We start from the raw sequence: 27919 nt of genomic DNA, 5'->3' as shown, positions 1-27919 counted from the left end.
TACAATTTTATTTTTTTCTGCTGTAAAATCACATAGTTGACTATAAAGTGTTAAACCCAAGATTTTTACAGTTACCTTAAGATATATAAAAACATGCCACAAAAATGTAAAAAAAATCTGTGACAAAGAATTATTTAGCAAATTTTTTAAATTGAATGTCCAAAAAACAGATTTTGTAAGCACTTAGAGTTCATCATGCTGATAGACATTGTACTCTTTTGCTGATATGAAACCATCTCCATCATGGTCATTCTTCTTGAATATATCAGTTAAGATTTCATCGTGGACTGAGGGATGACGCTTTTTGCCATCTCTTGCAAATTCTTCCTTCAAATACTCGCTTATCTAAAATAAAAGAAAAACAGTATTTGCCATGTGTATCATCAAAATTGGTAGGTAAGTATATTTCTAATCGAATTAACTTTATATATTCTAAAAAAAATCCTACTATTTCAAATTCCACAGCAAATCCCGTCAAACCTCCTCAAAATGTTAAACCTTTAAATTTTGAGGGTATAACATTTATTAGCAAAGATAACAGTAGTTTTAAGTAGTAGTTACCACTAAAGTTTCTGGTACTTTCTGAATTTGTACTGAGCAATAACCTACATGCAAAATGTGCCATGATTTTTCCAGCAATTTAAAGACTGTCAGAAGCAGAAAGAGTCCAGACATCTCTATCCTGTTTCTCAGGAACACCAAGGACAAATTGTGTCTAAGAAACTGAGTAAATACTCAGGGTTGTTTTTAGTGTTGAGTTCTGCTCTATTTTGGCTTTTGGGCCAGGGCACTCAGCAGTTACCTTCAAGCACATCCATGATACCAAGATGAGCTATTGTGACTGCTACATACACATGGAGGTTTGTTTCCCAGTAAGTCTGAGAGGTACCAACTTATTGAAGCAAATGTCAACAAGGCACGGTGTAGTCTATGTGAGCATACAAAAGCTTTACTTACATGATAATATGATTACATGATAACATTTTTATATGATAACTGAAGCAGTGGCAGCTCATGAAAAGATAACAGTAATTAACTATGCTTATGGTTTATGAATATGACTATTCTAAATTAGTTACATTACCTCAAGTTGAGAAAGTTTCTTGTCTTTGTCCTTGTCTATTTGATTAAATGCTTCAACACTGCGTGGTCCCTTATTTACTGCGTAAAGTTCAATCTCAAAGATCAGTGTTGCATTGGGTGGAATCTTGCCCTGTGCTATAAGTATTAAAAAAAAAAAAAAAAAAAAAAACACTTATGACAAAAGCGCACATAAAGTGCCTTATTTTTCTACTATGCAATCTTGGGTTAATATGCAGATCTATTTGGTAAAAGAATGACAATCTAAATCCCTAATTTATATATTACGTTGCTACAGGGAAGGATTTTTTTTAGGTTCTGGCAAAACAGAAAATGGGATTGGTTGATCAGGACACTGTGTTACGTAAAATAGTTTTGAAAGAGATTTGTAAACAATATATTTGCTTGAGCCAAAATTAGATTGCTCGTATCAATTCTTTTTTAAATTAAAGTATGTACAACTTCGAGAAGCATTTGTGTATCATGACCAAAAAAAATATTAAGTCTAGACCATTTTACTGACTGTCACATGATGGGCTTAACATACGCCTTTATTTAATATTTGCAATCTGCTTTTAAAGTAGAAAAGTGATGCTCGTATGTATTTTTCTTGCCTGAGGGGTCAAGCAGATAATATCAGCTTTTACAAATTTCCTATGAGATTACACCTATGGTAAAAAAAAAATATGCAAAACAGTGCTTGAAGTATGCAACCTGTTAGAAAGAAGCAACAGAATGCAAGTTGAGAGATTTACAAAAAGGTGAACTAGTGGGTATTTTGCCTTGTCCCAGAAAAGAAACTATGGCAGGCTTTAGATACGAATAAACTAAAAAGATGTAAAAGTCAAGCCAAACAAGTGTCTAAAAATCATGCAGTGTACAATTAAAATGTAAACATGCAAATTGTTTTTAATCCTTAACTAAAGCTCATGAGCATGACACTGTAACCTCAAAACTTTGGCAGAGGGCACTTCTGAACTTGTGCCCATCCTTTGAGCTGGAGAACACGTGAAGAGTCTATTTTGTTTATAAGCAGAAGTAAAACAAAACTATTACTTGCACTTCTCACCTAAAATACCTATAAGAAAGTGTTAGGTTTCAGAGTTTGAAAGATTTAAATCTTACAAGCTTTAACTGTGTAGAAGTTTTAAATATACCTGAATGTATTTTATGGTTTATACACTACTTATGAAAGAAAGATACAAGATAAGAATTCAGTGTGAGTTGTTTTTTAAGAATATACATACCAACAAGAAAAGATATGTAAAGACCTAAAAAGCCACATGCATCTTTTCTAATTCAAGGTTAGGCAGGCATCTTCCCCAGCATGCAGGAATATGCTGAGACAGAGGACAAGAATGTTGCAGGAAAAAAATACTTTCTTCAAGTCCCACCTAGAACAAATAGTTACAGCTAGTATTAGATTTTAAGAACACTTCTGTTTGGTACCAAGCGTTTTGCCTTATTATTACAAGACTTGCTTATGTTCAGGGGTAAATCTCACTACTAGAAACCTTCACTAGCTGCCATGGAATTGTAGCATGATGAACCAGCATGAACCTAGTACATGATATTCTGACACAAAATCATTATAGAGTTATAATCATATAGCAGGAATTACCTATCCAGGGAAACTACCACACCCAAGTTAGAGATGAATTTAAAATATCTAATTTTAAAGTGCTGAAATAGCACGTAAGACTAAGACCAGAACTACTTTTTTACTTTTAGCACTTTTAAATATCAGAAATTCAAATCCCATATCGTGCATTGTATTATTGCAATTATTATATAGTCCTGACTTTGTCCTTTAACTCTCCAGAATGTAAGCAGTCTTTTAAAGAAATGATTTCTACTTAAATTGATACAGTGGCATGCAGTGGATTACATTCCATTTTGCTCAGAAAATGCAGGATTTCACTAAAAGGTTAGGCAGGTAGCACTCACATGATAGAAATTAAACATGAATTATAATATAACAGAGTAAGACAAAAAGTGCTTGTATGGGCTGTAAATTTCTGGCAAGTCTGCTCTCTGTTCCTACAGACATTTACAATACTATATGTTCATTTGAAAATGTAGCTGAAACAGAGAAAAGATATAAAGTGTTGGTTTTTGTTTTTGTTTTTTTTACCATAGCCTTGCTGTCCATATGCTAATGATGGAGGAATGGTCACCTTCCGTTTCTCTCCAGGGCACATATTCATCATAGCAATATCTAAGCCCTTTATGACTTGTCCAACACCCAGAACGAACCATTTTGGGTGACCTTCATTTTGTGTCCGACTATTAAAAAAACAAAAAAAAAAAGGTGAGTGGAAAACAATGAATAGGGTATTTATACATATTCTTTAAGAAAGTAACTTTACTACTGGCAGTTAAAGTGTGCATTAGAGTACTAAAACACAAATAGACTACAATAATATTTGAAATACTAACACTATTTTTCTACTATCATTCACTGAGGGTCATATCTTGACATACACAAAGTGCAACCTCTTTTTGAAATCAGGCAAAGTTCAAAACTTGACTTCTTAAACCAAGGGGGGAGGAAGGAGAGAAACATCCATGTTTTGGGTGGTGTCCCTGCCCACCCGCCTCCTGCGCCGCTAACAGCATCGGTGCTTGACCCGCTTCTCGGCTGTGCAATCAGCGAGGCTGCCCTGGATGAGGTGAGGAACGAGGCTGGTACCTAAACGAGAGGAAAGGCTCCCCCACGCAGCTCTGAGCAGGCAAGTCCTGCTCCACGAACAGGCCACTGAAAGAGCAGCCTTGTCAAAACAATGAGATTGCACAAGGGTTTCTGTGCAAAGACAAGGCAAACAGAAACAGCCTGGAGAGTGGCTGCAAAAGAGATGCAGACGCATAAATGCTAACGAAGAGGAAGGCAGCCATCCCTCCCCCCCCTCCAAAAAAAAAGGAAAGAAAGAAAGAAAAAAGAAAGGGGAGAAAGCAGGGAGGTGGCAGAAACACCGCAAACCACTACTGTAACGTGGCTGCGCTGCGAAGGGGTAAAGCAAATGCCGTATTGCAGCTGCCAACGCCCCCACTCGGCCGTTCCTCCCCCAGACCGAGCTCTGCGCGCAGGTTTCAGGAGGTCGAGGGGGGCGATGCTGCCGCGCGTGTCCGCTTGGCTTTTAGCAAAGGGGTGCGATTCTGGGTGCGATTTCGGGCAGCCAGAGTCGCGCCCCTTCCCCACCCGCAGGCCTCGGGCCTGCCACGCAGGGAGCTCGCTCCGAGCGGACCCGGCTCGGCGAGGCTGGGGCCCTGCAGCCAAGCGGGAGCCGCTGGCGGCCGCTACCTGCAGTAGAAGCGGGAGCCGTCGCTGGCCAGGTAGCCGTCGTAGTGCGCGTTGAGCAGGTCGCCCTTCTTGCTGCGGGGACCGCACTGCTCGGGGACGTGCAGCACCTCTATCCTCACCTCCTCCTCGGCGGCCCGCGCCGCCAGCACGGCCAGCGGCAGCAGCAGCAGGCCCAGCGCGCGGGCCATGCCGGCGGGCTGCGTGGCACTGCGGGGCGGAGGGAGGCCCGGCCCAGGGGCCGAGCCGGCGGCCCTGGCGCCGCCCCGGCGCGGGAGGGCTGCGGGCTCGGCCCCCCCGGGCCGGCCCCTCGCGCCCGGGAAGTGAACGGCACGTCAGGCACATGCGGAGGCCGCGGGGAGGAGCGGCGGGAGGGCCGCGCGCGCGGGCGGGCAGCGCCGCGGCCGGGGCCGGGGCCGGCGCCGCTGCGGGCCGGGGGCCGCCGCTGCGCCCGGAGCTCGGCGGCTCCGCCTCCAGCTCCGCAGCGAGCGGCGGGGAGGGAGATCGGCGTCAAGGCCGGCGGCGGCTGCGCCTCCCCGCGCGGAGCGGAGCGGAGCGGCAGGAGGATGCGGGCCGCGGGCGGGCGCTGAGCTATGGAGGGAGTCCTGTACAAGTGGACCAACTACCTGGCGGGTAGGCGGCCCGGGCGGGCGCGCGGGACCAACGGTCGTTCACGTCCCGGGAAGAGGCCGCGAGGAGCCGGGGCTAACGCGGCCCTGCTGGAGCGAGCGCGGGGCGCCCGGGCGCGTCGCGGTGGCCGTGGCCGAAGCGTCGCCGCTGTCGCGCGTGTATTTGCGCGCCACCGAGCCGGGCCTGGCCGCTGCGCGGGGCTCCCGTGGGTACCCGCCGGGCGAGACGGGCCCGGCTGCCGCGGGGGCGCCCTGCGATGGGTCGCCGTGACCCCGTTAGTCCGGAGCCCCAGGAGCCGGGCAGCTGCCTTCAATGTCACATGGTGGCCCCCGGCGTGTTGCGTGTCCCCTTCCACCCTCCGTGTCCCGAGGAAGTAGCTGTTACTTGTGGCATGCGAAATTGAAAGGTTTCGCCAGTTTCCGTTAAGGAGTCATTTAATATTTCATCTGGAAGTGGTAAATGTGAAAGTTCTCCCAGAATACTTTTTAGATGGTATGTATTTTTCTGCGCTTCTGTAAAACATACAAAAACCTGTAATACATTCAAAAAGTTTTAGTTTAGGTAGTTTATTCGGGAAGCACATTAAGTGCTGCAGAAGGAAGGGAATTCAGTGCCTTCGTTTGCTTTCAAAATTCTAGTTTTGTTTGCCTCATCCCCCATAACAACAGAGGTGCCTCCCCTTGGAAATAGCACTGGGTAGGTTGTACTTTCAAGGTGAAATAGATCTCTTTTCTGACACTGTGATAGGACTGTGGTCCCTCAGTACTCGGTACCCCTCGGTAGTGGATTGAACACGATGCGTAATCAGGCCTCTTTTTGACTGCTTTGACATGTGCTTGTTTGTCCTCTGGTTGTCTTGCCCTTTACACCTGCTGTTCCACATGTGTGCGGCCCTGCTTGTAAATTCAGATTTTGGAGTGGATTTCAGTTCTCAGGACTGGTAAAACGCAGGCCACGTCGCAGTGCTGCAAATGAAGATGACATGAAGTGGGGTCTCCATGCACAGGGCTGTCCATGGTACCTGCTCTCTTCCTTCAGAACAACTGATCAACTCAGACTAACTTGTTCTGCTGTATTTTTCTGTTTCTTGCACAGTCTTACATGTTGCCTGGATTGCGCCAAGCTCCAGCCTACCTCCTGAATTTGCATAATTTAAATGAAGAAGAACTATGCACTTGCTTAATTCACTTGCTATTTGGAACCCATTACTGCATGCACTTGCTGTGGACCAAAATGCACACACCACAGTCTCATATATATATGAGCAAATGTGAGTCCGTGCATACAGGGCTCCCAAGGGACAAGAGCAGTTGTACTGCAGGCACATAGCTATTTGATAAGTTTTTTTTTCTCACTTCTCCACATTAGATATGGAGATACTAATAGAGAAAAAAATGTTTTTTTTTTTTTTTTAAGAAAGAAGTAATGAATATGTTTCTTTCCAAAATAGTTTTCTCACTTCCATGTTTGTGACCAAAAAACTTATTGTAGCAAAATGTAAAGGGTCACAGATAGTGAGTCCTTGTGGTGTAGTTGGTATTCGAAACTTTACATTTCAAGTCTATTTTATAAGTAAATATTTACTAGTAACTGTGAACGCTGGATAAGAGACTCTCATAGGACTCTGCATAATAGACTCTTCTATCAACTGGAAGTTGGTAGGATACCAGTCTCCAGAATCCTTGCTTGGGATATGTGGGCCAGCTGATGCAACAGAATCACCTAATCGTGTTAGTTGGATTTTTTAAAAATACTGTTAGTGACTTTCTTGTTGCTCAACTGTATGTTTTTGTAGCTAGAAATAAGACATGCTGCTTGTTTTCACTAACCACAGAAGCCCAGCAGTGAAGGAACTTGCTAATATTGCTGAAGCGTTGCAAAAAACCACATTATTTACCTTCCTCCTTAATAAAAACAAGCCCAAAATACCACTCATTTTTCCCACTTGCTTGCGTAATGCATTTGCATCTAAAAATTTGTAAAAGTATGAATTTGTTTAATATTTTGACAAACATACAACACTTTCTCAAGGACCCAGGTTCATATAAAAAGAGGTATTTTTGTTTTCATTGCTTTCTTGCTTCTGCAAGGCACATGGTGTGCCTTGCTTCTGGGTATCCAGCCACAATGTGAGGCTGGAATAATCGTCTCTGCAGGGTCCCTTTTTATCAGCATAAGACTGTTTAAAAAAAAACGTCCCCGTGCACTTAGAGGCTAAAGGGGAGCACATAGTCAGTGTTTTGCAATGCAGTGTAGCAGGAGAATATATCAGGGCACTTTTGTGTTTTACAGAACAGGGTCTTCAGTATGGTAGTTTCACAGCTATTTAGGTACTCTTCTATTGTAAATAGTGATGTGTATATATATAATTATCTTTTCCTATGGGAGCTGATATCCCACTTTTTTTTTTTTTTTTTGCATTCTGTTTTTATACCTGAGTGTGGATCTGCTTATTGCTTAACCATTCTGCATTTTGAAGGACATAAATGTTTGCTAATGCAGCTAGTAAAAAGAAATAGTAGCACGTTTTTACTTCCCTATCCTGGAGTTGAAGCAGGATGCAGTGGAGACTGGTCTTGCACTTCCTTAATTAGCGTTAAAACTTATAGTGACTTAACGTGAGAAATGAAACCTTATCTGATGTTGAGCAGTGTTGTACCTGATGGAGCCCCTTGTGTTCCAGGGCACTAATGGACTCAATGGGTGGCTACAGCTTGTGTGAGGTGCTCTGGACTTTACAGTTATGTCACCAAACTGGTGACTTCACGGCCACCCAGCCAGCTGTCCAGGCTGAAAGTTAGAAAGTTTGGTGTCTGGTTGTAGGATCTGCTGCTATTGTCCAGCTGAGCCAGGCTCTAAAGAGCCAGTGTTCTTGTGGAATGCTTTAGTTTCACATTATTTATAGAAACCTGTTAATTCCAACAAAAGAGTGATTTACTAGACAATGATTTGTATCCATCAGTGTTAAAAATTAGGGCATCTATTCTGCCGAGTGTTGGATTTTATGAAATGGTGAGTTTGCCCATAGAATAGCTGTAAAAAATAAAATAAACAAAGTAAATTACTTCATGGTCTCTCTTCATCTGATTAAAGGAGATTAGCATTTATATGTGGTATGATCCTGCATGCAGCTCTCACAGATATCTGTGCATATGCATAATCCGCTATGCTATGGTCATTACTTTTTTTTTTTTTTTTTTTTTTTTGCCAGTGCAAAGCTTGTGAAAGCATAAATACAGGAACTTAGTGAGCTTTTGTCGCAAGTGGACTCTTACTAGTGTAAGCCATGTCTCTGCTAGGTCATAGTAGAAAATACCAGCACAATGCCTGAAATTTAGATGTTGCTGAGTAATGAAGCTGGGCTATTTTCAGAGAAAGTGGCATGTTGTTAGTTAAGAATGAATTACAAAGGCTCTTGCTGAAATACAGTATGCAGAGGAGATGATAGCAAAGCAGTTGTTGGCGTCAGTCATTTATTTGTTTGACTATATTTATTTTTATGACCCTCTGAAGAAAGTCTACCTGAAAAATATAGCTGAAAGAGAATGGTTCATCAGATATATGTAATTTATTAGCCTTCAGAATAGGAGTTAGCTAAACTACAATTTCATCCCATTGCAGAATGGAACATAGAAAGACTGAAATATTGCTAATCTTGCTTTCAAAAAGAGTAAGAATGAAATATCTGTAGAATAGTAGTTTGATTATAGAGGAGCTTTGGTTTTCAGAACAGAGATTCTTTCCTTCTTGCGTAACACAGGCATATTAAAATGTTTGCATCTTTTATGAAAGTTTTAATAGACAAGGAACTGAATTTTATTTGCAGTTTAGCAATTAGACTAAAATTTCCGTTTTATGTTTTTGATCTTTCTAGGTTGGCAGCCTCGATGGTTTGTTTTAGACAATGGCATATTGTCATACTATGATTCACAGGATGACGTCTGCAAAGGCAGCAAAGGAAGTATAAAGATGGCTGTTTGTGAAATTAAAGGTAAGAATTAAAGAGATTTCTGCTAGAGGAATTTTTATTTGTCGCAATAATAGATAAGAACAGCTTCCATACTCTTTGCATCACATTTTTTTTATATGTACTTTAAATGCATGTACTTTAAACTCTGCTTTAAATGGAATCCTTGATGGATTCCACACCTTGATGAAGGTGTGATTCCTTCACAGTTCACAAATAATTATGTGAATTATGACATGGCAATAAGAAAAAAGATTTAGATACATAAAGCTCTTTTGTGAGATCTAGAAGCCGCCATATATTCCTTTACCTTTTTAGAAAGTTGTGTGCATATGGGCTATGGAAGTTACCTAAGCTAGCTGTCTTTTTTCCTTCTTCTGGCCAGAGGTAGGAATCATGTAAGTAGTTTTCCAGATTTCCAGCTGCAGTGACCTCATAATAAAAGGGAGATGTCTTTTAGGAAGACCTGTACTGTTTCACACACCCCCATTGCCCCCCCCCCCGCCCCTCCCCTCTCCTTTTTTTTTTTTTTTGATCTGAGTCGAATCAGGATTTCATCAAGGAGGGGCGTTCATTCACTTTTTAGTTTAATTCTCTAAATATTTGGCCTTGCAACAAAACTTTCTTGTTTGCCATGGTTAGATCAAGGTTTAGCATAGAACAGCTTTTACAGATTTACAAACTGTGTATTGGTACTGCAGTAAAGGAACCTCACTGTGCTCGAGTCTGTCTCTTGTTTGGTAGCTGATACTCCTGGACTGCTTATTCCACAGTGTGCTAGGGTTGAGCTATTTTCCATTATTTGGAGGCAATATGTTATGATTTATGATATTACTGCATTACTCTAATAAAATGTTGAAGTGCTTTGACCTGCATAAATAAATTATCCTTATTTTACTTTGATCATTGAGGGTTTTTTTTGCCCTTTTTTTTTTTTTCCTTTCCTCTCTCCCAAGTTCATGCAACAGACAACACAAGAATGGAGCTAATCATCCCAGGGGAGCAGCATTTCTATATGAAAGCAGTTAATGCAGCTGAAAGGCAAAGATGGCTGGTAGCTCTGGGGAGTGCGAAAGCCTGTTTGGCAGATACCAGAACAAGAAAAGAAAAAGGTATCATCTATGTCACCCAGAGCATGCACAATCAAACCACTTGTGGTTATAATTGGAACTGGTGATCTATTTGGTAAATTCCATTTTTCTGTTGGGGTGGGAAATTTCATCTATTGAAAGTTTTCAACATTACAGTGTATCTGTAGTTTCAAATTGCATAATTTCAAATGAACAAATTTCAAATTTATGCATTATAGATATATGCTTTTTTCATTAAAGTAGCGTTAGTTATCATTAAATACAAACTGGTGTCCACTTTGGATAAAGCTCTTAACTCACTGCAAAAACCATTCTTCCTCAAACTAACAGAAAATTTAAAGGATCTTTAAATGAAAATTTAAATGAGCATATTTTAAAATATGAATGTAAATTGTATGCCATAATTTTTATTTCTTTTATTTTTTATAGAAATAAGTGAGACCAATGAATCTCTTAAAACCAAAATGTCTGAACTTCGTCTCTACTGTGATCTTTTAATGCAGCAAGTTCATACAATACAAGAATTTGTTCACCATAATGAGACTCGGTCTCCTCCCAGCATTGAGGTATTGAATCTATAGAATGCCAGTTTGTAGAACAGAATCACAAACTAGCTGTGTTTGGGATGGACCTCTGCATATCACGTAGTCCAGTACTACCCTGCTCAAGCAGAGTCACCAAGAGCAGGTTGTCCAGGAATTATCTATGAGATTATATATGCATAAAGTTCCTGGATAACTTAACTGTAATCCTAATGTGTATTAGGAAACAATTGTGTTTTGAGTCATTTGATTAAAAGGCCAGAAGAGGTGCCTTATTAGTTGTGCCATAATTTGTCCTATCTGAGAGCTTCATCATAGGCAGAGTAGTAGCATCTATTGCAATAGCAGCATGTATTTGAGTGACTAAGTGAAACCTATTGTTTATTCTTTCTTTATTTCTTTGTGTATGAAGGCATTTATTTTTTTTTGCTGAGGAAAGATACCTCTATTGCAAACTTGCAGTACAAATATATAAACTTGTGTGTGTATGTGTGTATATATACATATATATATATATATATATACACACAAGTAAAAATATTCTAGTATTTTTGCTTTTGAGTGAAATTTAGTGCCAGAAATTTGGAAGTGACCTCCTCCTACATGTCCTTCAGCAGTATGTGAGCAAGCAAAATAAAGCAGTGTTGTAACTTTGTAGTCACAGCACAGCAAGGTGGTGTCACTTACTGCAAAGTTGCAGTCGACCCGTAGACTGCTTGCACTGAAGCTAATAAAGCTGTGTATCTGTTCTGCTGCAGTTCTTTTATTTCATGGCATGATCTTCCCTTACCTGTAGGAATTTAGTTATTCTAAGAGAAAAGTTTCTTATATTTGCAAGAAAAATTTATAGAATTGTTTGCTGATACCGTTAAGAAATTCAAAAGGAAATTGGAGTGTTGTCACATCTGTTTATTAAAACTGACCTCATTGAAAAATGTACATCTGATTAAATAAAATGAGAAATGTAAGTTTTTACTGGGTCTTTTTATTGAGGAGAGAAATCAATGGTGTTTGTTTTGCTTTGTTTTGTTTTCTGATGACTGTGCTTTCATTTGTTTTCAGAACATGAATGAAGCCTCTTCCTTGCTTAGTGCCACGTGTAATACATTTATCACAACACTTGAAGAATGTGTGAAGATTGCTAATGCCAAGTTTAAGCCAGAAATGTTTCAGCTGCCTCATCCTGATCCCTTAGTTTCTCCTGTATCACCATCACCTGTTCAAATGGTTTAGACATTTTAAAATACTAGTGTTTTCTAAGTGTCATATTGTTGATTAGATGGGGATGAAGAATGGTAAAAGACTTGTTACTGCTATATGCTGTGATGTCAGCAGATGAAACCTTCCCTCTATTAACATCAGTACCAGTCCTAAGTACAAATCAGTACTACTCCATTCTCAGTCTTTGTTTACCATCCATCACATAATCAGACTAACTTGTCATATGTATGAAGACATTTCCGATTGATTGTATTCAGGTATTTCATAAATGAAGGGAATCTAACCTTGCCTCAGCCCAACTCCTTATTTTCTCTAGGGCGAACTGTACATTGACCTTGCTTCCTTCTTGTTTAAACAGACAACTGCCTTTCACATTACAGGACTTCAGCAAGAGAGCTTACGTTTCAATGTATATCACTCAGAAATGTTTCTTTTGATCTAACATGCCCTATTTAACGAAAAATGAAGTAATGGTAAAGCTGGTATTTTCATAACTCTTTGCTGTTATTTATTTTCATTAGGACAGGCGATTATCTTATTGTACATGGCATCATTATAATGCTGATCATATATATAAAGTTCCCGGATCAGGAGTATTTTAGGATTTAGTGGGATTCCATTTCTTTGTACTTGGATCTCCTGGCTCTTTGTCTTCCATCCAATCAATTTACTTTTAATGATGATGATTGTTAGTAATTTTAGTCAGTTAGTTACTTTGTTATGTGTAGAAGTTTGTCAGTGGTTATGTGTAGAGATTTGTCAGAAAAAAACACAAAGAATCAAGAGGCAGAATCATTCGTATGTGTGTAATGGGGAATTGAAGTTTGCATTTGTTGGGAAAAAGTGTCTTGATATTTCTGCAGTTCACCACAATTATGGTGATATGGATATATGAGTAATTTGGGGCAAGAGAGACTAAATTCTATAGAAATTAGATAATATTTTAGGAAATGAATTTTATTACTTCTTGTGTTAGTGCTTTAAAACTTTTAATATTGATGGCAATACATCCATTTGCATACAGCTACATAAGATATTTAGCCAAGAAGTGTGGTTTTTAGTGAAAGAAAGCCCTCTGCTATGTAGAATAGCATATTAATTAGTGTGGCTATGCATAATATTCCTATAAACTGCATTTGATTTTTTCTTGTTCTTTACCTAGATGAAGCGTTCCATTAGTCACCCCGGCACTTGCTATTTAGAGAGGTAATTTTCTATTTCATTCAGCATTTTTTTCTTCAAATTCATCCAAATATCTCCCTGAATCTGCCAACATTAAAAGCAAAATGTGAGAAAATTGCTTACTTGGGAATACATAAATAAATAAATAAGCTGACCTAATTTTGCTTACTTCCAGATTTGGAAAATAAGGTGAGGATTATCTGTTTCAGCGACAAATAATGGAACTGCTCTCTCTAATAGTCACTTAGCAAATATTTCTTTATGCTAGAAAATTTCTGCCAATGACTCCTTTTGCTAACTTCATGAAGTTATGCATAAAGCTGAACCATTATGGTTCTTTTTGGTTTGGTGTTTCAGATTTTTGAATAGTTTTCTTTTATGTGCACAATTACATTAATACTTCATTTTTGAGGCTTTAAAATTGTGAAAATTATTAATGTTTTGTTGGCCATGACATTTTGAACTTAGCCCAGTGAAAAATATAGTCTATATTAACAATATAATTAAGCACCAAAATTATTTTAAATATGTTAAGTTGGGAGTATGGGTTATTACAGATTTTTCTTAATAATACGTTTGATTCCATTTGCAGGAATAGTCACACTGTAAAAGAACCGATTTCGTCTCTTTACCGATTATCACAGCGACGCAGAAGAACCTATTCTGACACAGAATCATACAGTGATCCTCCTCTTGAAGAGTCTCGGAGTAAGTTTGGAAGAGGGATGGTTTTGTTTTGTGTCTTTCTGTAGAACTTATTCCTATGTTTACGATGAGTGTCTAAATGCCGGTATCAATATGAAGAAGATACGGAAAGTCTTGGTGGCTCTAGTTGCACAAAGATTTACTGTAGGGTTGCTCTTACAAATCAAAGCAGTTGTGTGGTTCATTCCTTATGTATGGAAATATTTAGCAAATTGAGTAACTGACAGAATTGGATGAGTGGTTGAGGTGAAATTTAAATACTGAAAGTTAAATACTATCTTTATAGGGTCTGCTCACTGTCCTAAAAGTGCTGTCAATGGAGATTTGGTATCATCAACCATTCCTGAAGAAAATAAATCAGTGTCTAAGGAAAGATGTGAACTGGAAGAGACTCTTCCATCCTTTTCTTCCTGAAGAAACTGAACGTGTTCAATTTTCTATAAGTAATGCTATGCAAAGGCTGCTGTAATTATACAGTTCTTATAGGAAGTAGTCATTTCCCTTTTTAGAAGGACTTCTCTGCACTTTATAGAATAACAAAACTATCTTTGAAGTGTATTTTATCTTTATATAGTTTATTTGCAAGAGTATTTTCCTAATATTTCACAGTTTGAATGTGCATTTTTGGAACAAATAATGATTTAACAGATAAGTACATACATTTGTAAATGTAGCTCTTTTTTTTAAAAAAAAAGTGTGAAGGTCTAATTGATACATTGGTAAACCTGCAAATTACAAACTTCAGCAAAAGGATTTTTTTCAGTTATTGCAGAAAATATAACTTGTGCCATGGGCCTATTGGTCATCTGTACAAACTCTAGAGCCTGGTCATTCAGTCCTCCTGGAGCTGTGATACACTTGCTGTGGCTTTTTTGCCTGTGTAAGAAGGAAGGGCTCTGGGATTAGGTATTAATGGGTATACTTTAGCAGCTTGATGGTAATTAACATTGCCTTCTTTAAAACACAAGGCTATACATAATCTGGTCCTTATTTTTAGCCAATGAAAGTAGAAATATTTAGTGTATTTTTCTAAACAAATGTATAAAAAATAACTTAATATAAAGCATTTGTACCAAGCATTGGATATTTAACAATTTTTATTTATTCTTTTTTGCATCAAAAATTTCTACCTGCTTTCACTACTCAAGATGTAAAGATCTACTGATCTACTGAGGCTTCAAAATGTGCATAAAGTGTTTCTGAGGTGTGTAGCATCACAAACAGCTGATTCAGCTCTGCTAAGATTTATTCTGTTGATGAAGGTATCTTTTTAACAAAGTATTATAGAAGCAAGAGTTGAAATATTAGGCCATTAAGCTGCTGTTGGAATTAATATTTGTATCTATACATATTTTATTTATGACATATTTATACAAAAAAAGGGACTTCTGTTTTGTGACTTCTCAGTATCACTTCAGGATGATATATACCGGGAGAAGGAGTCTAATCTCAGTTATATTGGTATAAATTTACATTAACTGTAAGTGAGATCAGATTCCGCCTCTTTAAATAATTGATGAATAATATGGTATAATGGTGCCTGCTAGCACCTCACTCCATAAGGTTGCTAGTGTTTGCATTGTAAGCTTTTGGGGTTTTTTTTTTTTTTTGGTATTCATTTAGGGATAAACTTGGTATATAAAATCTTTGCTGTAGAGCACTTTAAACAAATGGCTCACTGTTTTTGATTTACATAAGTAAGTGTTAAATAAATGTACAGGGTTTTTTTTTTTTTTTTCACTCAGGCATATACCAAAATCTTTAATTTGGTTTTTGAGTCTTCCTTTGGTATGTATGAATAACTTGGTGTTTTTTGAAGCAGGATGGGAAAAACAGACACTTCTTACGTTTTTTTCTTTATAAATTTCTGAAACGCTGACAGAAACATATAGGCTGTTGCCCGCCCAGAGTACCAGTTACAAACCTTTATGTCTGGAACAAATAGAACAGCTTAGATGAGCAGAGCTATTCGTGGATACAAGCTCAGCGCTGTCATTTGTGCTCAGTTTTGTCAGTTTTTATGTAACTAGCATTTGCATATGTGTATCAGCCCCACACACACACACACACACACACACACGTGTACAGTTTTTTCTGAATGTTTGCTTTAATGTATTCTGTATTACACTTGTCTTCTGGCAATTGTAAAAAATAAATATTAAAAAAAGAAGACTTCTTCAGTGAAGTAAATGTCATAAAGCAATGTGAGTATTGTCCTGAGTCATATGCACTTAGATTTATTTGCTGAAATGTTGCTGAGGTTTCTGCCAGCTCATGAAGTGTTTAATACGTATCACATTAATGCAAAGTTACTTCTGCTGTTCAGCTATTAGAGCAGAAGTTTGGGCTGCACACTATGTGGGAAAAAAAAAAAATCCATGAGACTGTCTAGGCCTGTAACCTTAAATCATCATTGAAAAGGTAAGATTATTTAAACTTAAGTTGTAATACCCTAGATTTAATAGTTGCACATAACTGTAGGAGTACTGTTTTGGCTTTTCCAGGTGACTAAAGCTGGAATGATGTCTTTTAATATATAAGCAGCATATTCCCACTAAAATTAAATAGGTATTTTTTTAATGTATCTGTGCCAAACTCTCTTGGTCAGTCTTCAAATGTGTTTAAATTAGATCAGGGGGATGATAAGCCTTCACACTTTCTTAACTATCTGAATCTAAAAGTCACGTCTAAAAAAAAACTTAGCTGATTGATTGAATCACAAAGGTCAGTGTGTAGTAAAACTTTATAAAATCTGGATTCTGACTGTTATGTTTTCATTCTTTGCAGATTCAGAAGTTAAGGATGAGTTAATAAGTAAGTAGTGCATAATAGTATCATTATTCCCTCTGGCACAGAATGGGAGCTGAGTCTAAGCAAAGAATGTACAAGCTGTGCTTTTAATTTTAATCTCCCTTCCTTTTTAAGAGATGGTCTGAAATGAAATTTAATTTTTCTCACAGTGTTTATCATATAAAACATACAAGCATGCTAAATATATTTAGGCAAAAAGTGGGAATTGCTAGTTACTGAGTTTTATCTCTAAAGACTCTAATATCAGAAAATGAATGGTAGACAACTGAACATCCTTAAATGGCATACCAGCTTAAAGGATCACTGACTGCTCAGAAAGGTGATTTGGGAGTGAATGAGCACCACATTCAGAAAGGCTTTAAACTTTGAAAATTAATGTTTGTGTTTCTTCTCACTCAGTATATAGTAAAATATCAACTTATTTAATACACTTTTTTGTTTCCCAGGGAGAATAATGATAGGAATATGAAAACCTTAGATAATGTTTGCACATAAAAATTTTGAATTTGATTTAGTTAAAGGAAGAAGTCATAACTACTTATGTTAATTTATTTTCACAAACTATAAATTTCAATATCGTTCATTCTCTTGCCATTGAGTTAAGAATGATAGTGTATCTTTTGTTCCTCCTGATCTAGGTTAATAATTTTTTAAAGGTGCATGCTACCTGAATGAAGGACACTGAAATCTAACATTTGTTTTCAGCTATTCCTCATTATGCTGCTTTAAAAGAGTAAGCGTAAAGCCTGTCTATCATTACAGACTTCTTCTGGAAATAAACCAGAGTTTTAGACCCGATCTAGAAGAGAACTTAACTGCTTAAAAGTGGTTTATGTAGAACTGGGGGGCCCACATCCAGCTTTGTCATCCTGCAACTCTCTGCTGTGAAACACAAAGGCCTGTGTACATTTTTGTTTCAGCGCCAGTTACTGTGTACATAGAATGGGCACTGTCTTGGTTGGACTCAGCATCTTTGAAGGACTCAGCATCTTTCACATTACTTAGTGAAAGTGATAGAGATTCAGAACTAGGCATTTTGTAATTGTGGCTGTAGATGGCTCTTACTGTTCTGCACACATGTTGTGAAGTTCTTATTTTTCTGGCATCTTTTCTCTTTTGTATCAGTGTTGCTATTACCATGGCATTTCCCTTTTCCAGGACGAGAAGACAGGGTGATTTATTTTTGACTGTGCCATACCATATATATATATATTTTTAATATGCATTAGCATTTCTGATTTTTTTTTTAATCCAAACTTGAACCTGATTTGAGAATATTGTGGTCTTAAAAAAAAAAAAAAAGCAAAATCTAAAGGAGAATTAGTTTAAATAGATATTTTTTCAGAGATTTAGGGTTCTTTTCTGTTTGGAGACCTCTGAAACACAAGCAAAAGAAAAAATCTTTTTATTTTTTGGTTAAACTGTTCCCCCTGCTTCTTGAAAGGAAAAGTTGTTGGAGATGACGGTGGAAATTGAAATGTAAAGTTAAGACTAGAGTTTCTTGTCCCCTAGCAATGAGATGAATTTCTAAGTACTATTACGACTATCCACCATGACACATATTTTTCTCAGACTGCCAGACATAAAATGTTTGTATGTAGAAAACGTGCATCATCTTGCTAATACAATTTTTAGCTATTAGTTCACTATTCTGTGCTCGGATTTTTTTCCTCTATGCGTAATGGCCCAGAACCATGGTATCCAAATGTCTTCGCACACTTCTGTGGCAAAATTTTTCTTCTAAAATGTTTCCTGTAGTGCAATCTTTAAACATAGTGTATGGCAGCTTGTGCTATTAGAAATCCTTCCATTCTACCTGAATCTAATAAGCAAATCATCTGAAATCTTAATGCTCATTTGATGTGCTTTTTCATTCAGAGACTACTCAGACTGTTTTCTTAGGAAATACTCCTGTTAATCTCTATATACCTTACTTCCCAGATCTTTCTTCCCAGAGCAGGTTTGCTTTATTCTTATAAGTGTTATCAGCTGACAGGAGGCCTAGAGAGCATGGGGGACATGGGTCCTTACCCTCAGGAGGAGAGAACTTTAATCTACAGGTGACAAATGAGTTGCCTTCTCTTCTGGCAGGAGCAATAGTAAAGCTTTTTGAAGTCAGTTTTTTTTAAACTACTTTCAGCAGAGATTTGCTATTAAAAAGGAGAGATTAATATTTTCTTGGTATAAGGCTGACTGGGTAGAATTTGTCCTTTTTCAGTGATACGATAAGAACCTCAGTGTCAACTTTGTGCTTTTGGAGGCCACATGCAGTTAACCTGTAAAGAAAACTTTTTTAGATCTCTCTGCTGACAGTCTGCTGGCTCGTATTATCAGCCAAACCCTTCCTGGTAGGTGGCTGGATTTTCAACACTTCACTATCCAGTCTACATCAGAGAATTTCAGTTCTGCCCAATCTTTTCTTTCACCAACTCAGCTTCTGTAATGTAGTGTAGAAACCATACAGACAGTGTAATAAATAAATAAGCAACAGATTTTGAGGTGCAGATAGCATGCTTTATTTCAAATGAACAATACTATCTCAGGGAGGTTCAACAGCTAACAAAAAAATTTATTACTACATTAGAAGAACTAAAGCAAATTGAAGTGCGGGGCGGTATTTGATGTTGTAACAACAGCTTGTTTTCAAACTGTGGTTCCTTGCTTAGTTGCGCAGAAGTGACTAATAGATACCTAATACTACCACACAAACTCTCAATCACTGCATCCTACGAACCTCCGAGAGTTGGTACTGCTCCTGCACTTGAGAACCTAAATGGCTTTATTGTGTAAGGGGATGGCCAGGTGATGTTACTTTTTTTAAAAGCCATTTAGGCAGTCAGTATGCCAGAAGCAGTACCCAAATAGTGGGTGAACAAAGTGCTGGCCGCTTGCACTTTGTCCAAAATTGTCACTCAGTCATGGAAATTATAGTATGACATAATCAGATCTAATGTAAAGCATTAAAGCAATGCTTACAGGAGGGTAATTGTAAACACTACCAATGCCTTACATTTCTGATTCAACGTAAGTGTTTGTGCATGTATGAAATACTATGCACAGTATCATCTCTTAGGTGTAGGTAATCTTCAACAGGGAGCCTCTCTACCTGTTGAGGCATTCTTAGACATCAACAATGAGTTGAGGCACAAAAATTAGTTAAATGTTGAGCAGGATATTCGTTTCCTAGGAAATTTTCTCCTACCAACGGATAGTTCCAAAAGTTACATTTCAAAATGTCATAAAATAATGGTAGAAAATTCTATAACCGTTAACTTCGGCTATATACAGTATGTACATGTCAATGAAAAAAGTGTTTAAAATTCTTAGGTCAATAATGACTATAAGTCATAACGTATATCTTTGGACTTTGTCTCATTCAGGTAGGTACAAAAATATTTTTTTTTTATATTTACAAATCAGATATTTCAGTCCATATATGAACCACTTGTAAAAAGACAAGTGTAAATAATACAGATCAAGCTCTCTAAATTGATCGAATATTAATATTAACAGTGGCAGAATCGGTACCAAATTCATTTCCTAAATTCAGGGTATAAGGGCCACCGTCGTTCTTCTGGACATCCATGATGATCAGGGTGGTTAGATCTTCACTGGTTTCGATGTGGAATCTGCCTTGCTGGTCCTGACTGGTAATTTTTCTCCCTCTGCAATACCACGTTATTTCAGGAGCAGGTTCACCCGAAAATGCACAAGATACTGTGAGAACCTTTCCTTCGTCAATGCTGATATCAGATGGCAGAGCTTCAATTTTGGGTGGCACTCCTTTTTCAAAACAGGAAAAGAAATATCAAGTTAGTTGACTTTCACTAAGATCTTTTGTCATGCAGCAGGGTTACTCTAAGGACTACTTCAGGATATTTGAAATACTAACTCTACCAGTAATGGTATTGCTCACCTCTCAGACCCGATTTAAGCATTTTACTAGTTGAACTCTCCAGTTGAGTCATACTAGATTTCCCCATAATACTGCTGGAGCTCATCTCTACAAAGGATTCTTTCATGGAGGACATGCTTTTGGCAGACATGCTTGCAAATTTCATTTCAGTCATGCTGCTACTGCTGAAACTGCTGAATGAAGCCTCTTGTTTAGAAGAAGCCATTTGAAAGGACTGAGAAGAAAAACTTTCTTGCATGCTTGCATCGCCACTTGTCTTCAATACTACCTCTTTTGGAGGTTCTTCAATTAGAGCTGTGGAGCATCGCAAACATAGAAGGAAAAACCAATAACGACACATTAACTAAGGAAGTCATGCAGTTCTATATGGTTAACTTTAAAACAAAGAAGAGACAGCAAAGTTTGCTTTCCGTGGAAAACTGCAGTGGGGCATAAAATTGTTTCCAACCAGTTGGTTCAAGATGTCCAAATCACTAACAGTAACTTTTAAAAGAAACAAATTGGAAATGGAACTGTCATTAGTTTATGATATGTATGAACTTGAGGGAAAAATCGTATTTGAGGAGAGCTATTTAAATGTCCTGCTATTCCCTCAGTGTCTGACTGCTACTTGTATTTGAAACAGGCCATTACACAGCAATGTACAACGTTTCCTATTAAAACCACTACTTAGAATTACACATTGAGAAATCATGTGTGTGTTCAGTTTATATTTGTAGACGCTGTGTAGCTATCTAAGGCAGGAGAAGCCATCCATCACTGCAGCTTTCCTTTAAACATAAGCACACCCACATATATAAAAGCAAACATAGCAACCCCTTGATGCTGGGAACTGATTTACAGTCAGTAAAGTACTAAACCCCGTTTAGTTTAGGTTAAATTACCACAGCAGTTTTTAACTATAGAATTAATGTGTTTTACTGAAACTAATAATTGAGGAAGGATTAATCACCAGCATCAGGGTCATCCTAGAAGGATTTCTTATAGCCTTCTGTTAACTATTACATATATAAGGAATATATAGGCTTTTTGTATAGGCATTATGAGGATTTATTTTTAGTCATTGGATACAGGAGAAAGAGAAATGTGTCAAAATACATAAATAACATTACCAGTGCATTTCATCATTAGCCATTCTATTGAACACACCACAGCAATTAGTTTCTCAGAAACACCAGTCTGAGCACAAGCCCAGAAGGCAAACTTACGGAGTACAGTCAAGGATGCTGTGGCAGAACACTGCCCATGATAATTTTTAGCTTTGACTGTGTATTTTCCTGTGTCACTCACGGCAGCATTTCGAATCTCAAGAGAATATATGTTTTTGGAACGAGTTACTCTGACATGAGATGAAACAGCAATCTGAAGAAGAAAAGCAACGTTTCATTAAGATCTGTTTTATCAAGAATTACAATTTCACAGTATTTTAATAATTACTTACAGGTTGATTATTTTTAAACCACTCAATTTCAGGAGAAGGATCCCCAGAGACTTCACAGGTGAGCAGCACATCTTGTCCTTCATTGACATTTTGAGACTTAGGCTGCATGATAAATGCTGGTTCATTGGAACGTTCTTTAGAAAAGGTCAGACTGTACTGGCATTTAATGATGCCTTCATCAGTTTTTCCTTCACAGGTGAGTATACCTTCATCTTTATGACTAGTTTTTTTGATGGTTAGAGTGTGATCAGTTCCAGAAACACCGTATCTATAATCATCTGAATTTCTTAGCTCCACTCCATTCAGCACCCATTTTACTTCAGAGGCACCAGGAATGTTGGCTTTCAAGGTAACTTTCTGCCCTTCGGACAATGTCATGTGAGTTGAGGAAGCTTTAATTTCTGCCTTCAATTGCTTAATATCTTCAGTAACAATTGACTTCTTAATGACTTCTTGAACTGCTGCTTTTTCTTCAGCTGCCATTGCTGATTTCTTCTGGGTAGAAACTGTAAGTGCCTCAGCCTCTTTCTGAACTGTTTTATGTGTTTCAGATACACCTCTTACCTGAGAATGGATATTTTTAAATACTTGGCCAGTAAACTGGAAGTTAGTTTTTGAAACACCTCCTTCCCCAATGACTTCACAGGTGTATTCTCCTTTGTCAGATTCTGTGAGGTCATGGATTTTGAGTTCATAGGTGCCATCAGCTGCATAATGAAACTTGAAATGACTGTCTTCTTTCAGTTTTTTGCCATCCTTGTACCAAGCCACTTCTCTGACACTTAAAACACTGCTTTCAACTGCACAGGATAACTTTACGCTATCTCCAAGAGCTTCTGCTTTCAGCTGCTGTTTTATCTTGGGGGGAGAAGCAGTTGGTAATTTTACTTTCTCTGTTGGTCCTGTTTTGTCTGCAGGTGGTGACTTTGCTTTTGGGGGCGCGCTGATGGGTTCAGGAGATTTCACTCGTTTAGGAGACTTAACTGGCTCTGGAGACTTTACATGAGGCTCAGGAGATTTGATTCTTGGAGGCGATGTAATTGTTTTTTCAGGAACCTTTGTTCTTTGAATGGTCAAAGAGAAGTGTGCTTCCTGTCTTCCTTCAGAGTTTTCCACCACAACAGTGTAACTTCCTTCATCTGACATCTGGACCGAGGAAATTTCAAAGGTAGACTTGTACTGTGTTCGTGTTACTTGGAAGCGTCTTGAAGAAACAATAGGTTGACCCGCACGGAGCCATGTTATTACTGGTGCTGGTTCACCATCCACATCACAGGAGAATCTTGCAGTCTCCCCTTCAGAAACTGTGATTGACCGTGGTTTTGTAAGGATTGTTGCTGGCAGAGTGCTTTTAAATGCCTTGTGTACAGTCCTCTCTTCCAATGACTTTCCTTCAGCTGCAGTCATTTTCTCTTCTGAAGCAGCATAGTGTTCGTATGATGATGATGATTCTCTTGTTGCTGACATTTCTGATTTGACCTCTCTTACCGAGGAAGTTGCTTCCGTAGCAGATGCTTTCTTAAAAGAGGAGACTGCATATGCCTCTGTTTTTGTCAAATCAGGTAAAATTGATCTTGGTACTTCTTCATCTCGGCGCTGAGAAGAGTAAGTAGTGTAATCTCCTCCTGTAACATCTAAGGTTGCATAATCAGAACATTCCCCTTTGTAGTTCGTGCACACAGCCCGGTATGTGCCACTGTCATCAATATGACAGTCAAGAATCTCTAGAGTTAATACACCACTGGTATTAGTAAAATGTATCTTACTGCTCTCATGTATTTCAATACCATTATGGTACCACTTCACTTCAGCAGTTGGCTTTGATTGGACATTTAGAATGAACCTCGTATTATGGCCACACGGCACCCGGTGTGAGCGCATTCTCAATGTGATACGAGGAGCATGGTCAAGAGTGAAAGGCTGTTGAGTCAGAACTTCGTATTTCCTTTCCATAGTTTTCTGAGTTTTCAGAGCAGATTTCATGGACTCGTATCTAGAAAATATATCAAATCTTGCCATCCTCTCAAACCGAGAGAGTGATCTTTCACTAGAAACTGGGCTAGGTGAGCGTGGTCGAGTTCTCTCTGGTGTTGGGGATCGTCTCTCAGTTTCTTCAGGGGGCCGTGACCGAGGTCGAATTAATTCGGATACCGGGCGCATCAGCTCAATGTAAGTTGGAGAAAGAGATCTTCTTCTCCTTAGTAATCTAGAGGGAGGTGAAAATTCCCTGTGGACATGATGCACCATTTCTATTTCTTCTTCTTCTTCTTCTGATGCGATCTCCATTATTTCTCTTTCCCGTCTTCTCCTAAGTCTACTCTTTTCCTCCTCTGCCATATATTCAAGCTCACTCCTGTATTCAGAGAGTCGTCGAGAAGTGCCAACTGGACGGAGCAATTCTTCATCTTCTCTTTCTTCCATTATTCTTTGCTTTTGTTTTGGTGGTCTGTAGGCTGCCCTGTCATGGCGCTGACGAAGCTCTGCATAGCTTGCACTGGTTTCAGCTTTAGTTGGGATGTGATAGGTTGAATATCTCATCTCTCTCTTTCTTTCCTCCTCTGAACTGACCTGTGCTCCTTCACTAGAATACCGGAGAGCAGACAGTTCAAAGCGTGGGGGGCTTCTACTTGGAGGGGAGGCAGAAAAGCCTAACTCAAGCTCTTCTTCAAGACGTAGTCTTTCCTCTTCCGTTCTCTTCATGGCTAAATAGTCGTCAATAGGCAGGAGTAACTCCTCATCAGACAAGTCACCAAGTGATCGTCTTCTTGGTCTGTAGTAAAATTCATAATCTGGCGAAGGAGTACGCCGACGTGCTGGTCTCACAGTTTCAAGATCATCTTGTGTTAGCTTTGGTATGCGCCATTTAGGCTTATACTGATCAGTAACGCGTGGCAATGGCATCACATAGAATTGCTCCCACCTGGAAAGACGTATGCGTTTCTGACGTTTCTGAACAATTTTCTCGAGTTTTCCTGGCATTTCATACTGGTCTCGCAGTCTCTTGTACCACTTCATATCTGACAGAGGCACAAAGTGTTTAATATTCTGATCTTCTTCAAGAGCGTGTTTGCGAGGCTCTGGGACTTCGTATGGCATACGAAGTCTCCTTTCTTCCTTCTTCTCTTCTTTCTTAATCTCATATTCACCTTTGACAGTCTTAGTGCTAACAGCTGGTTTATATAATATAGCGGCTTCTCTGAGAGCCTCTTGTGCAGTCTGTGTTAATGGAACGGCTTCAGTCCCTGAAAGGATTTCTGCCATTCTTAGGGTCTTATCAATTTGCCTTTGTACATGCTTCTCCCGCTCTTCTTCTGTCTTGTACTCACGCTTGACATATTTCAAGCGTTCAACTTTAAGGTAAGCCTGGCAGCTTGTAGATCCAGCACTGTTTGTAGCAGTAACTCTGTAATAACCACTGTCTTCTGGTAAAGTATCCCTGATGTGTAAAGCATAGTAATCTAAGCCTTCATGAATTATATCAAAATTAGGGCCAAAGGATAGAGGTTGACCATCTTTCTCCCATTTCAGTGTTGGTTTTGGTACGCCAGATACCCTGATCTCAAAACTGACACTTTGGCCCTCTTGACATTCTGCGTTTGCCAGCAGTCTCTTAAACATTGGCCGTAGGGTGGCATCTGCAGGAGGTGGATGTGGAATCACTGTCAGTTTAGCTTTGCAGCTATCTTCTCCATATTTGTTGCGTGCCACAATACTGTATTCAGCATCATCCTCTTCAGTGACATTATTGATGATGAGTTGGTAAAGACCTTTGTCTGATTCAAAAGTATACTTTCTATCATCATCACCAGGTTTGATTTTCTGGCCCGATTTGAACCATGTTAAGCGAGGTTCTGGGTGGACTGTTATAGTTACTCCAAACCTGACATTTTCTCCAACATATGCAGTGCGATTGTACAAAGGCAGAGTAAATTCTGGTGGACGTTCTAGTAGTCTCATTGTATCAACTCGGCGTTTCACTTTCCTAACGGTTCTACATCTGTAGTATGCAGAAATTTCTCTCACGCCTTTAACAAAAAGCTCAGCATAAGAGCTGTCTTCACCATAGTCATTTACTACCTTGCATCTGTAGGTACCATCATCTGATCTAGAAACATCTTTGACATAAATTGTTGCCACGCCATCTTCATATTTAATTTCATATTTCTCACTGCTCTCTAATTGCCTCATCCCAAAGTACCAGGTGACTTCTGTGGACTGATCATAGTTTTCAATCTTACACACGTATTTGGCATGCCCTCCTTCTTCTACAACAGCATGCATTATCTGCCCAGCAATGGGCCCAATGTCAATTGGTGCAACTTTAACTTTGGCCACTGTTACCCCTTTCTGAGATCTGATTGCACCTCCAGAGGAAATGCGGGCTACTGACACTACTGTGTTCCATTCCTTCTTTACTAGAGTGTGGTAGTAGCGTCTGTGTCTTAATGTCTTGATGGTTTTAGTGCTGGTCTTTTCAGTCTTCTGTTTCAGCCACACGTGGTTAAGTGCTTCAGCAGCTGTCATCCGAGCTTTTCTTTCCTTCACCAGTAGGCGATCAATGAAGTCCATGGCCTCAATACTTATGTCTTTGAATGCTTCATCATCAAAGTTATATTCAGCATTTAGAATATTTTCAATAACCTGTTGGTTTGTTTCTGCAATGAAAGGATTAATGCCACTGAGTAGTATATATGCTAGAGCACCAACTGACCACATGTCACTAGCTGTGCTGACCAAATCATGATGATGTATTTCAGGTCCATAATATTCAGGAGAAGTGAACTGCAGTCTAAAGCTGTCTCCAGGCTTCAGCTGTCTGGCTTGACCAAATTCAACAATTTTAATTACTGAGCTTCTTCTTGTGAAGTAAATAATATTCTCTGGTCTAATATCAAAATGTCCAATGCTGTGACGATGTAAAAATTCTAGTGCATCACAGACTTGGCGTATGTAGCTTATTATTTCCCTTTCATTCAGCTCGAATGAAGCTGTGCTAATTCTTTCAAAGATGTCAACTCCAGATATGAACTCAAAGATCATGACCAATTCTTCCAGACTTTCAAATGATTCATGAAGATACAGGATATTTCGGTGCCTGGCAATGTTTAGAATGGAAATTTCTTTCTTTACTAAAACTTGGTCAGCACCCTTTACTTTGACAAACTTGGCCAAGTAAGTCTTTTTAGAAACTGCCTCAACACAACGGTGTGCAATTCCAAACTGCCCACGTCCAAGCTCTTCTGCAATCATATATTTGTCATAGAGCTCCTTTGTAGAATAGTGAGCTGCTTTAGCTGTGGTGACTTCTCTGCTCTCATCAACTTCTTCATCATAGTTCATTACTCTGGTCTTATCTTCTTTAGTTATAATTGGGTCAGTAGGTTCAGAAGGCTGGCTTTGTCCAAATTTGTTTTCTGCAATTACACGGAATTGGTAGGTGGTCTTGCCAAATAGATTCACCACTGTGTATCGCGTATCACGAGCTTGTGCAACGCGAATCCATCTCTCTGCTGTTGTAGCACGTTTTTCAACAGTGTAGTTGATGATTCTGCTTCCACCATCAGTAGCTGGTTCATTCCAGGTTAAGTTGACTGAATCCCTTGAAATGTCAGTTACCTTCAGACCTCTTGGTGGATCAGGGACATCAGCCACATCTAGCTCAACTGTTTTTTGATCAATGCCAAATCTGTTTTTGGCACAAACAATGTAAAAACCTGCATCCTTTCTGTCGACACCATTTGGGAAAACAAGACAGGTGAAGGAGCGTGTAACAATGACTTGGTAGTGTCCATTGGTATCAATAAGGTCTTGCCCCTTCTGCCATGTGATCACTGGCTGAGGTTTGCCACTGAATGGGATCTTGATGCTCACTACTTCCCCTCGGAGGGCATGAACAGCTCCCATGCCTTCCAGGTTTTTGGGCAAGTGAATCTTTGCAGGAACTGGAACAGAAAGAGAAAGAATAAAAAGGTTAGTAAAACAATACATGAGAAGAGCATCAATAGTCTAAATATTCAGAGCTTGAAAAGAATTTG

The 27919-nt window shown here is 39.0% G+C and overlaps 3 protein-coding genes across 4 annotated transcripts in view; 1 reads left to right on the top strand and 2 right to left on the bottom strand.

Annotated features, from left to right (window-relative positions):
- Positions 1-114: 114 nt before the first annotated feature.
- Positions 115-4569, bottom strand: FKBP7 (FKBP prolyl isomerase 7). The gene is made up of 4 exons (XM_088527054.1): positions 4382-4569; positions 3215-3366; positions 1085-1218; positions 115-345 (listed from the first exon to the last, which is right to left on the bottom strand). Exons 1-4 carry the CDS (start codon positions 4567-4569, stop codon positions 184-186), a joined length of 636 nt encoding a protein of 211 aa, XP_088383180.1. The 3' UTR covers positions 115-183.
- On the top strand, positions 3307-15445 carry PLEKHA3 (pleckstrin homology domain containing A3). Of its 2 annotated transcripts, none has more exons than XM_088527046.1 (8): positions 3307-3395; positions 8883-8999; positions 9932-10087; positions 10496-10632; positions 11671-11835; positions 12992-13035; positions 13604-13719; positions 14003-15445. In XM_088527046.1, the coding sequence occupies exons 2-8, from the start codon at positions 8978-8980 to the stop codon at positions 14128-14130; spliced, it is 768 nt and encodes a 255-aa protein (XP_088383172.1). In that variant the 5' UTR covers positions 3307-3395; positions 8883-8977; the 3' UTR covers positions 14131-15445. The 2 variants fall into 2 exon arrangements, with proteins under 2 accessions (XP_088383172.1, XP_088383171.1); XM_088527045.1 differs by lacking the exon at positions 3307-3395 and adding an exon at positions 4919-5011.
- A 4189-nt stretch (positions 15446-19634) lies between these two features.
- LOC104572228 (titin) overlaps positions 19635-27919 on the bottom strand; it is a 232197-nt gene continuing 223912 nt past the window's right edge. The window contains exons 309-312 of the mRNA XM_088526952.1: positions 21885-27826; positions 21652-21805; positions 20444-20737; positions 19635-20310 (exon numbers count right to left, since the gene is read on the bottom strand). Of these exons, the coding sequence (XP_088383078.1) occupies positions 20012-20310; positions 20444-20737; positions 21652-21805; positions 21885-27826 (6689 nt within the window). The 3' untranslated portion in view covers positions 19635-20011. The remainder of the gene's footprint in view (positions 20311-20443; positions 20738-21651; positions 21806-21884; positions 27827-27919) is intronic.

This window comes from Tinamus guttatus, unplaced genomic scaffold (assembly GCF_059628265.1).
Source record: "Tinamus guttatus ecotype Peru unplaced genomic scaffold, ASM5962826v1 Tinamus_guttatus_pri_ptg000260l, whole genome shotgun sequence".
NCBI lineage: Eukaryota > Metazoa > Chordata > Aves > Tinamiformes > Tinamidae > Tinamus > Tinamus guttatus.
Note: the sequence above shows the minus strand (reverse complement) of the source record. Positions and strands in the feature narration are given on the sequence as shown.

Coding starts and splice junctions, on each gene's coding strand:
- FKBP7 (XM_088527054.1), bottom strand. CDS start 4,569: ATGGCCCGCGCGCTGGGCCTGCTGCTGCTGCCGCTGGCCGTGCTGGCG. Junction 3,367..4,381: donor GGCTCCCGCTTCTACTGCAG/GTAGCGGCCGCC, acceptor TTTTTTTAATAG/TCGGACACAAAATGAAGGTC. Junction 346..1,084: donor AGAAACTTTCTCAACTTGAG/GTAATGTAACTA, acceptor CTTTTATTTTAG/ATAAGCGAGTATTTGAAGGA.
- PLEKHA3 (XM_088527045.1), top strand. CDS start 4,972: ATGGAGGGAGTCCTGTACAAGTGGACCAACTACCTGGCGG. Junction 9,000..9,931: donor GGCTGTTTGTGAAATTAAAG/GTAAGAATTAAA, acceptor CTCTCTCCCAAG/TTCATGCAACAGACAACACA. Junction 13,720..14,002: donor TCCTCTTGAAGAGTCTCGGA/GTAAGTTTGGAA, acceptor CTATCTTTATAG/GGTCTGCTCACTGTCCTAAA.